General features: G+C 49.9%; 1 protein-coding gene across 1 annotated transcript in view; it reads left to right on the top strand.

Moving 5' to 3' along the window:
• Nucleotides 1-11,651, top strand: part of Hhat (hedgehog acyltransferase) — a 245,988-nt gene that overhangs the window by 196,906 nt on the left and 37,431 nt on the right. Inside the window, exon 11 of the mRNA XM_005348897.3 lies at nt 5,251-5,395. Within this exon, the coding sequence (XP_005348954.1) occupies nt 5,251-5,395 (145 nt within the window). The remainder of the gene's footprint in view (nt 1-5,250; nt 5,396-11,651) is intronic.

Raw genomic sequence — 11,651 nt, 5'->3', positions numbered from 1 at the left:
AGGTGTTTCTCTTCTGGGAGCATGTTCAGATCTCAGCAGTAAACTAGGAAATGAAGCTGAGGGGAACAGGTACTTTTAAATTTTAATTTAAAAACCTTAATTAGCATACAAAATGTGACTAGGTACTTTTTGAAGTTCAGAACACTTGAAAGATAAAGGTATTACTTTCTGAATATGTTCATATATTCATTTGGCACGGGCACAGGATGGGGCAGAACATTAAGGACTCGTGTGAGCTTTGGGTCGAGAGTGATGAAAACTCTGCTCAGCCCCCTTCTTGGGAGCCTGCATGAGCAGGAGAAGGGGAGAAAGGTTGGAACACAGATTCCTAACGCGAATTCAATACAGCATTTGGAGATGGAGACAGGACTTTGGAATCTGTCTTCCTGGCCTCAAGTGTTTCACTTGGCCACTCTTTGGTGGCTTCCTCATAGCTCGTGGGTGCCCACCTGTCCCCACTGATGTCCAGTGTTCCCTGCCCTGCTGCTGCTGCTTCTGCCCTTCACACCCTCTAGTTAGCACCGTCATTAGAAAATGAAAATCTGTGATTTCTTGGGGAACCGTGTCCAGCTGCTCAAACCCACCCCGTTTCCATTTTTAGCTTCTTCCCTACTTAAAAATAAACACCATCGGGTTGCACTTGCCAAGCCTCTGTCGCAGGCTCCAGCAGCCATTCCTTGAGCCATCTGCTCCCCCAGATGCTTAGCTGCCCCCTCCCCATCTCAGCTCGTCTATGGACAGTCAAGGGGCGGAGCTCAGCAGCCTTCAGCTCTGTAGCTCCGCCTGCCGCCCACGCCCCCCAGTCAAGGGGCGGAGCTCAGCAGCCTTCAGCTCTGTAGCTCCGCCTGCCGCCCACACCCCCCAGTCGAGGGGCGGAGCTCAGCAGCCTTCAGCACTGCAGCTCCGCCTGCCCACGCCCCCTTAAGTTCTCAGCCTCTCTCTAACTCACGTGCAGCAGCCTCAACCCCAGGCAACAGCTTGCTTGGTCCAGACAGTCTTGATATTTCCAGGGACAGAATGTTGGCTTGAAAAGGCAGGGGCGTTTCTATGGCGATGTGAGTCAACATCTCACGGCAGGAAGTGCAAACTAGTTTGTCAGAATTTCAGCTGAGCGCTGAGAATGACTTGGTTTGCTACCTTGGAAGTTGGTGTGTTAGAGAACTCTTGGTAGCTGCTGTTACGTGGCCGCCTCCGTCAATCCCTTTGGTCTGAAAGCGTGTTCTCAGATGACTGAGCAGAGGCCTGCCTCACGCCTGAGCTGCCTGCTGTTCTGAGACACTTGTGTAATGAAGACAAGTCCCAAACCTTCGCTGAACCGGGAGGGTGTGTGATACTGACATGGAAACTGCAGCAGCCTACTTTTCCACTGTTCCTGAGATACCTGCACGGGGGCACAGTGGTTCTTGCTAACTTGCTCTGTCTCCCGTCCTTTTCCATACGACTAAGACCAATAGCTGTTGGACCCGGTGGCCTTGTTCATCCTCAACTGGAGGTACGGGGGCTTCACTCTCTCTCAGGGGTGGTGGGGTAGTCATTCACAGAACCCAGCAACTTTTCAAACGTCTTGCGGACAGCACCATTTGCTTCCAGCGGATTGGAATGCCATAGCCCTTCCTGTCTTCTGGGAATTGGCCATAATCACACCAGAACTCTCTTTTCATCCTGATAGATTTATGTTAATGAAATTCAGATTCTGTCTGATTGTCACATGTTGTTATCTGATGAAGCTGACAACTGGACTCTCATTGTCATAACTGAGGCTCCTTGTTGTAGTCAGGTAGTCCCCTGTCTCATTTACATTTCCTCAGTATGAGTTCTCTTCTTGACGGGAGGGTGGACCACTGAGCTAAGGATGTAGCTCTGTTTGCATCGGTAGCTTGCATCCTAGACACAAGCTACCCCACAAGTGACTGCTATAGGATGTCAGAGAGTTCAAAGGAAATGTGTTTAAAGAAGGACTTAGGATATCCTACTGACTGGACCAAGGGAATATACCCTGTTTTTTCCCCCTTGGGACATCTAAGAATGGCATTAATTAAAGCAAAAGAAAAACTCATAAACCAGTGGCTGAGACCCAGGTTTCAGAGTAGAAAGACCCCTATTGTCAACCTAAATCCATCTATGTCCATGTCTGCACTTTTAATTCCACAGGTTGAGTTACTTACATCAACTGTGGTCTGAAAGTACTACATGGAGAATTCAAGAAATAACCAATGTGTAATTTGAGATTGTTCGAAGCTCTAAGTAGCCTGGAGAACTCTTGAGCCCGCACCTACTCCCATTCCCCCTGAAATGTGGCCCTTCTCTCTCTCCACTGTAGCCACGCTGTATGAACTATGCACCCGCTTGTGACTCTGCACCCCTATCGGTTATCAGAACGATGGCTTGGTGTCTGTGTTCAAGCAGCCCTTGTGTAATAGGCAGACTCAGCATCCTGTGTTCAAATAGTCCTCAGGGGCGAGCCAGGCCCGACTCTTCACCCTCCCTTGTCCCTCCTCTGTCCTTCCCCCCACCCCCTAACCATCATAGCCCCCGTTCCACATGGGCCCTCAGCTCACGGTAGCCTGGCCTTCCTGTTGAGGGTTGACTGAGCAACACCATGGAAACCTCATCAGTCACCACCTCCCTGTTGGTTTTTAAAATGATCTTAGTCACTTCTCATAAAAGAAGAGCCTCCTTGAGCTTCCGCAGGCTCTGCACGCTGCTGTCTGCGGGTTACCTTGACAAAGGAGAGCAGGTTCTTTCCACTCCCTCTTAGGATGTCAGGTGCAGGGAGGAGAGCAGACTGGGTTTTTCTCACTGGGTCCTGGGAAGTCAAATTTGTCACAGTGGCCTGTGTACCTACAGGGAATTATTTGGACACATCCACACCAATCCAGACGGCTCATGGTTTCCTGATTTATTAGTCTGAGTTCTTCATCCGCATGCCCTCACCAACACCTCCCCAGTTGTTGCTAGCTGAGTCTCGGAACGTCTTCTTCCTGCTTTAAAATGCAGAAACCACAGTGGATGGGCATGCTCGGAAGTGAGAGGCTGGGTAATGACTTCTTCTGGAACATCCTTCTCTGCCTGGCCTGCTCTCAGCCTCTGGGGACCTTGAGAGCTACTAGGTGTCATCACATCCGGGACCTCTGGGCTGGAGAGACTTCCAGGTCACCTCCAGAGAGCCAGCTCTGCAGCACACCCAAGTGGCTTATTCATACAGAGGCCACACTGGTGTGCAGTGGCCATAAAACCCTGTGTAAGGTAGTGTGGGAAGAGAGAATGTTGTCAGGGAGACGGCCCTCCACAGTGAGATCTGTGCTTCCAGAATGGCCCTGGCCTCAGAGTAGAGAGAAGGACCAGGCTGGAAATTAATTTCTCTAGATTGAGAGGACCCTGGCCAAGTTAGAATCACAGCAGACCACCACAGTCAGACCCTGCTGAGACTTGTCTCTGCCTGTGTGACTCACCCAAGCTCAGCCACAGAGCCTCTGAGATCACAGCCCAGCTACAGCTGGTTGCCTCAGAGTTCTGCAGGTTTTCAGAAAGCAGTTAGGACATATCTACTGACCTTCCATTGCCTCTCCTTCACGTGGTATCATTTGCCAGACTCCCTAGGGTGTGTGTGACCACTGTGGTACTGCAGCTGGCTCTGTGCAGAACTTACAGATGTGTTTATGGGGTTCTCGCAGCTCAAGCCATGGTGGGGTGGCCTTACGGGAGGGCCAACCACAGTATAAGGGGTATAGTACAAAGGCTTGATTTGTTTGTAAAAATCCCTGCTAAAGGGCCATGAAACGAAGACCCAGGAAGGATAATCTAACATCTATGTTCACTGGAAGGGTCCCTCCATCCACAGTCCTCCAGGCACTGTGGTCAGCCACCTTCTCAGCTGCTACCGTGTGCTGTTGAGAAACCTTATTAGCTCCTCGCCATGATGACAACATGCCTGAGAAGGGAGGGCTTGTTTTAGGCGTCTGGCTTGAGGGCACTGTCCTTCATGCGGTGAAAGTCCTGGTGGTAGGAACACGAGGCAGCTGGTCACGTGGCATTCACGTTCAGGAAGCAGAGGGGCTCAGCTCAGTCTGGGACTCATGTTTAGGTTTCTTCTTACTCAGCTGACCCAGTCTAGAAACTCCTCCTACACAGCTGTGTTCAGAGCTGGGTTTCTGTAGTGATTCTAAATTCCATCAAGTTGACGATGGCAGTGTGTCTCCCATAAACCCACGGTGTTATCCCTCAGAGCATGTCAAGTTTCAAGGGAGCTGGCCAGCTTCCTAGAGTCAAGTCCACCAATCTAGAAGGTCACTGTGATCTTGACCTTTGGTCACTTTGGTCTTGACATGGAGCTGTATTGTGGGTAACAATTTAAAGTAAATCTATGGATTTACAGGCAGAAAACACACAAAGATGTTTCACCTGGCGGGTAAGGGGGCTGCTACATCCTAACCAGCTTTAGAACTTAGGTTGTCAAGGCCAGAGGGAAGCCTGGTGTGGAAGAAGTAACATTGCTGGAACATGTCACTTCTTAGGGTAGAATGACTGTGTTGTAGACTAGGTAGACTAGGGGTTCGGAGAACTGTCTCGACAATGGCTTGGCTCCAAGTGCAGGAGGAAGAGCCTGGACCTGGCAACAGGAGATTATGGTGTTGGTTTTATGCCAAGTTGACAGGAGCAAGAGTCATTTTGGGAGAGGGAGATTGGCCTGTGGGGCATTTTCTCAATTGGTGGTTGGTATGAGAGGGCCTAGTTCACTGTGGGTGGTGCCACCCCGGGGCTGGTGGCCCTAGGTGCTGTATCAAAACACCATGGTTAAGCCGGGCGGTGGTGGTGCACGCCTTTAATCCCAGCACTCTGGAGGCAGAGGCAGGCGGATCTCTGTGAGTTTGAGACCAGCCTGGTCTACAAGAGCTAGTTCCAGGACAGGGTCCAAAACCACAGAGAAACCCTGTCTCAAAAAACCAAAAGCAAAAAAAAAAAAAAAAAAAAAAAAAAAAAAAAAAAAAAACCCACCATGGTTAGTTAGCAAGCCATGAAGAATAAGCCAGTCAGTAGCACTCCTCCGTGGCTTTCCTTCCTCCAGGTTCCAGCCTTGAGGCCTGGCCCTGACTTCCCTGCATGATGGACAGAGAGCTGTGAAGCAAGACAGACCCTTTCTCCCCAGGTTGTTTTCAGTCACAGCAATAGAAATACCAAGACAGAAGCAAACCTCAGCCTCAGTTCTCCCACCCTCTCACGTGATGCATTCCTTCTGCACTTCCCTCGTAGACCCGGTACCTCTCCCCGCAAGCTCGCCGCCGGCTGCACGCTCTGCTTGCCTCTTGCTCGACCTCCATGCTGATCTTGTTCAACCTGGTATTTCTCGGGGGGATTCAAGTTGGCAAAACCTACTGGGACAGGCTCTTCCTGCAAGGTAAGCGCAGCTCTGCTTGATGTCACATTGTCGTCTTCTTTGCATTTGGGTGCTGTTGTTGACGTGGGAGCCTTGGGAGAGGCATGCGTATGACCTGTGACCAGCAAGGTGTCAGCTGGGAATGGCTTCTGTTCCATGGTGACTGCGGCATTACCTGTTTGCGGCACCTCGAATCGGCTGCCCGTGATGCCTGACATCCAGCTCTCCTGCACCCTCCATGTTCTTCCTCTTACGTTTCCAATGTTGTGACTCCTTCCGGCACTTCCGCACTGTTTCTAGATGCCAAGCTTCAGTGAGCCATGAAGACTAATGTAGTCTAACATTTTTGCATTGATGCTCTGAATTTCTGTTAGCAATGTTCCTGGGTGTCCCCTGTGCTGTCCTGGAGCTGTGAGCCTGGGTCTGGTGTCCACCTCTGGACCTGGGCTTTTGTCACTGTGTGCTTCTGTGTGTAGGCACATGTGTGCCATGGCCTATGTGCACAAGAGGTCAGAGTACAACTTTGTGGAGTAGTTTCTCTCTTTCTGCCTTTTCATGGTCCCAGGAATTAAACTCGGGTCTCCAAACGTGCCCAGCAAGCTCCTTCACCCACTGACCCATCTCGTTGGCCCCAACTGTGAGTTAATCTTTTATTTCCTGTCCACTGAGTGGGCTGCCCCAGCGTCCACAGCAGGTGGACTTGACGGTAATGGTCATTATGGTCATTATGGCTGGTCACAACTGGGACTTCTGAAAGGTGGGAACAGACTCTCCACTGAGCCTAGCCCTGGAGCTGCTTACCGCGCCTCCAAAGAAAGGATTCCCTGTTCCTCTTGCGCCACCCTGCTTGGGTCTGGGGAGTCCTGCTGAGCAGCGTCAGTGAAACCGGACATGGCTGGCCATCATCTCTGCACCAGGGTCCCCAAGGATCCAGAGATATTTTTTGCTGCAGCTCTCTTTACATGCCGGATACAACTTCCAGATGCCTGATATTAGTCACGCATGTAGACAGACTGTGTGACTCAGTGGGCTCACTCGGTCCCATTTGACGTTAATCTTGTCATTGGAAAAGCCCGCCTTTGATATACTTTCTGAGCGTTCAGCTCATGTCCGATGCAGAACCCAGCACATTGGTGAGAACATGGAGACTCGGGGTGGGGGTGGGAATGCTGGCCTTGGGATCCTTGTCACCGAATGTGAAGGCTCTGACTTCCTCTTCAGTAAATCAAATATATCAGGTGTCTGCTATTTATAAAACTCTTAGGGCACAAGGATGATAAAGGAAGCCCGTTGCTGGGTGTGGTGACTCCATCCAAAATCCTAGCACTTGGGAGGTTGAGGAAGAATGTTTCAGAGGGTGAGGCTCACCTGAGCCACCTAGGGAGACCCTGTAGCCAGTGAAGAGGTGGAAGAACAAAAACACAGGTGATAAATAGGGACGCCAAATACAATAGTTTCCACATGACGCTTGACTGGGGTGGCTGCTGTGCGGAATGGGGCAGAGAGCAGTAGAGCGAGGTTCCCAATGCTGTTCCCTGCCCTCTGAATACATACGGAACATATGCACGCTCACTTACACACCCACGTGTGTGCCCGCCCTACCGCCCTACACTAAGCAGTAATTGTAGGAATTAGAATGTTTGATGTCTTAGCATCAGGGAAGAGAGAGACCGTGAGGCCTGTACACCAGACACTAAATACCTTAGTGACATGTGGCACGTCTGTTCATGTCCCACTGGCCAGAATCGCTTGTGTTATACTCCTGAGTGCCGGGCTGGTTTGGCATGTATGGGTCGTCTGTGTCACACGGTTGGTCACCTAGCTGGAGATGTCCCAGAGACTGTGCAAACCTGGGTTTGTGGAACAGGGGGGACGAGTGATTAATGTGTGAACGTCATCAAGGCCGTGGGAGTGGACTCAGAGAGCCAGGGGCTGCCTGGAGTAAGAAGTTGGGGAAGACCTGGGGCATGTTGGCGCCGAAGAGGGCAGAGCAGCATTTATAACGTGCTCTTGCTGCTCCTGGGTGGCAGGAGGCTCACCGCATCGCTTGCCTGGCACCCTGCAGCTCTGCCAGTACGTGGGGCCAGCACTTTGTGTCCTGTGGTCTGTGATAGCACATAGCGTTTCTTTCCTCCTTGGACTCGGGGACTCTGATTATTCACACATGACCCTGTGACGTCATTTCTCTCTGGGGCTCTGAAGTCAGGGGCTCTCCAGACATGCCTGCCTGTTTCCTGTGCTGCTGGAGCCAAGGAATGTCTGCTGGGGTCTTGTCAGTTGTTTCTTGGTTTGCCGTGTCCTTGTCGAGGGTTTGTCGTGTCCTTGTTGAGGGTTTTTGGCCTGAATTCCTCAGTTTAGATCTCCCGTGGAGGGAAGTGATCGAGATGGTGCCAAATCTCCCATTCTGGTGAGCCTGGCTGTCTTACAATTTAGATGGACCTGATAGCAATGGTTGTGATAAATATTCATGTCTAGGTACAAGAAATAATTAATGAGTTGGTAGTATGCATCCTCAGGCCACACTGGGAGTGTTACTAGAACGGAATTCTAAAACGGAAAAAGAAAATCTGAATTGTGAAATCACCTGGGCCCCAGAAGGGTCCTGTTGTCCTGTACGCGTAGGTGCCCATGGGTGTGTCAGCGTTCTGGCAGCCCGACTGTGTCTGACCTCTGCCTTTGGGTATATGATCAGTTCCTGTTGCTCTAAGGCTCATCTCTGCACATGGAGGTTGTGATGAAGACGTCTCCAGAGAACGGAGAGTCTTCAAGCTTAGCATCTAACTTCAGGGTTTAATAGAAGTCCCTAGCCTCTGTGTTGTGATGGCTCAGGTATTGCTGCAGAGACAGAACCTCTGAGTCCTCCTCAGAGATCCTAACTCAAGGAGTCAAGCCGCACAGGGAGGGGACAGACAGGTGCCTGGAGGACAGGGGCTGTTGCAGGTTTGCAAGCGTCATTGTCTTAGTTACTTTTCTTTGGTAAAATGGCAGACCACTTAAGGGAGAAAGGGCCTACCCCACTCACAGGTATAGTCCATTATGGTCGGAAGTCAGGCGGAACTTGAGACAGCTGGCCGCATTGCAGTCAAGAAGCAGAGAGAGATGAGTGCTTGTATTCAGATTGCGACCTCCCGTTTATAAAGTCCAGGACCCCAGCCCATGGGGACAGTGCTGGCCTCCTTTAGGATGGGTCTTCCCAAATTAGCGTAATTACCATAGTCTTTCCCAGGCATGCCAGAGGCTAACCTATTCTAGAGAGTCCTTCACAAGTATGTTTGAAGGCTTGCCTCCCAGCTGCCCCCAGATCCTATCCAGCTGATACTAAACAGTAACCATGGCTGTTGTGTGACTTTCCCTGGGAAGAGAGGAGCAAATGTCTGTTCACCCCAGATACGACTTGATAACCGACCGAGGAAATAATGCCACCCAGGTCTCGCGTAGTGAGCCCGAGTTCAATGCTGCCCCTTATGGCGTGAGGTTACTCAGAGCAGTGTGGGAGACACAAAGGTAGCTGCATCACTGGAAAGCCCACCCCAGCGCAAGGATGACTCAAGAGGCTGCAACCCTGGAGTGCTGTACTTGCAGGCAGCTACACAGAAGTGTCTCCTCCCACCATCAACCAACTGTCACTGCTTCTGTCATCTTGGGGAGGGGCTTCATGGCTCCTAACCTTCTGAGCTTCTGAGTTTTGTAGGTTTCTGGCTCTGGAGTCCTAGGTCCCTCCCTCTAGGAGGGAGAATTGCATTTCCAAGTTAGCTACATATGTCTCTCAGCAAATCAGATATCAGTGCACACAGAGACAAGCTCGCTAATTCTGCAGGGATGTGGAAACTGCCGGTGCACAGTCACCAAACCTAAGGGAGACAGGTACGTCAAGATGCATGCTTGCTAGTTCTTTCCAAGTATCTCATGGGGTAGCATGGAAGACTGACTCCAAAGTCAGGATCTCTCTGTCTCCAGTGCAGTAAACTCAGCTACGGCTGGCTCTGCTTTAAGCTGTCAAGTTCATCATGGTGATTCCATAGCAGCCTCTTTCCTGGATTCTGGGTGAGAAAGGGGGCTGCAGGATTGGGCCCTTTTTTCCCTTGTGTGCACCTCCCCCACCCTGATGAAGAATGGAAAACAGACATGCCCAGTTTAAAAAAAAAACTGGGGCTCTGGGGTGTGTCATTCATGTAACATTTTTTTGTTTGTTTGTTTGTTTTTGTTTTTCGAGACAGGGTTTCTCTGTAGCTTTAGTGCCTGTCCCGGAACTAGCTCTTGTAGACCAGGCTGGCCTCGAACTCCCAGAGATCCACCTGCCTCTGCCTCCCGAGTGCTGGGATTAAAGGCGTGCGCCACCACTGCCCAGCTGTAACATTTTTTTTTTTAACAGTAAGGCTCACCTCTTTCACTGAGATAGTTCAGCAGAGAGAAAGGAATCTGTCTTCACTCTTAAAAAACAAACCTACAAATATTTGCCATTTAAACATGCTTCACGCTCCTTGAAGTTTTGAAGTTTTATGGGACTAAGAGGGATGTGGCTGGGGTCTGGGTCTCCTGTGTGCTCTAGGATGAACTACATTGAGTTGTGCTCCACAGAGACAAGGGCAAAGTGCTGTGCATGTCACCTTTGTCCCCAAAAGCTTAGTCATGGCAACGCCTCAACCTTCCACGTTGATGTGTGACCTGATTTCCTTGGCAGGCATTGTTGAGTTCTGTTCTGTAAGGAGATCAATGAGACAGAACTCTATGGCTTGTGACTTTTTCTAAGGAGGTGTGCACAAACATCTGTCCATACCAGATAGGGTACTCACACACCAAAGAAAGTACTCCATCCAACCTCCCTGGGTGAGCTGATGAGTTTTGGGGTTACTGACATGAGTACGGTTGACTGGGACAGCTGCAGTGCTAGTCACATAATCCACACATGAATGCACCTGCACACAGATCCCACCAACGTTAGCCTCACTCCTAGGCACGCACATACAGGTATGCATGCACATATGTATGCACTTCCCACATACTTACACACATATATACATATATGCACCCCAATACACACATACCTGCATGCAGACCACCCCAACATTCTTCTATCTGACTCCTTGAATAACTGCATCTGTGTGCCATGTACACTTATGTGCACAACACACACACATACATGCACCTAATACACACATACCTGCATGCAGACCACCCCAAATTTTCCTACCTGACTCCTTGCACAATTGCATGTGTGTGCCATGTACACATGTGTATAACACACACATAATGCACCCCAAATACATATCTGCATGCAGACCACCCCAACATTCTCCTACCTGATCCTTTGCACAACTGCATGTGTGTGCCATGTACACACATGTGTACACACTTGTATTCACAGGTACACACACACAAAGTTTGTCTTTCTTCTTCCTTATCACCCCATCACCCCATGTATCTTGGCAAACTGTGCCTCACCACTTAACTCTATGAGAAGCCCCTTGCCCCAGAGAACCTGGTTCCTTTCCCTCTGGATTCCAGTGAGTGTGATGATTTCATGCAGGTCAGAACCCCAGCAATCCCCAAATCTGCTTGCTATTTCTAGCTAAGAGAGGAGAAAATGTATTATCCCCCAATTACTAACTTGTCCAGAGAGTTTATTCTTCTCCTGATGCAAATGCTTCTTGACAGGAATTTTATTTAAAGGCAAACTGGAGTTTGGCACCGGAGACCCCAGAGGTCTGTGGTGAAGGCAAACTCACCCTCCACATTTTCTCACACTCCTGGAATGAAATTTCACAGGGCTTGAAGAAAGACAGAGGACAGATGGCAGTGCCTCCTGGGTTGTGCTTGTGAAGACGTCAGTCTCTCACTAACTTCACCAGACCTCACCTTCAGATGGATTTTTTTGTGCTTATCCCTCCTTCTTCCCTACCTCCTCAGATGTCTTAGACTGTAGAGGGTTGATGAGCTGGTGCCTTCTGCCCAGGGACGTTGATTCATAGACTTTTGAGTGTTTATCTATGATGAGACATGGGTTCATGGTGACCATTCTTGGCATCTGCCCTGGTTTCATTTCTGTTTTTGTGATAAGACACTCTTAACAAAAGCAACTTGTGGGAGGAAATGATTTATTTCAGCTTAAAGTTCCAGATTACGGTCCATCATTGAGGGGAAGCTAAGGCAGGAACTCAAGCAGGTGGTCACAGCACACCTACCACCGGACTCTCTGAACATGGCGAACAATGAGGGCTGATGAGAAGCCAAGGACAATGGCACGGGGTTTTGATCCTACTTAATGTGCTGGCTTTGT

The sequence above is a fragment of the Microtus ochrogaster genome, chromosome 6, assembly GCF_000317375.1.
Source record: "Microtus ochrogaster isolate Prairie Vole_2 chromosome 6, MicOch1.0, whole genome shotgun sequence".
Lineage (NCBI taxonomy): Eukaryota > Metazoa > Chordata > Mammalia > Rodentia > Cricetidae > Microtus > Microtus ochrogaster.
This window is presented reverse-complemented; position numbering and strand designations above follow the sequence as displayed.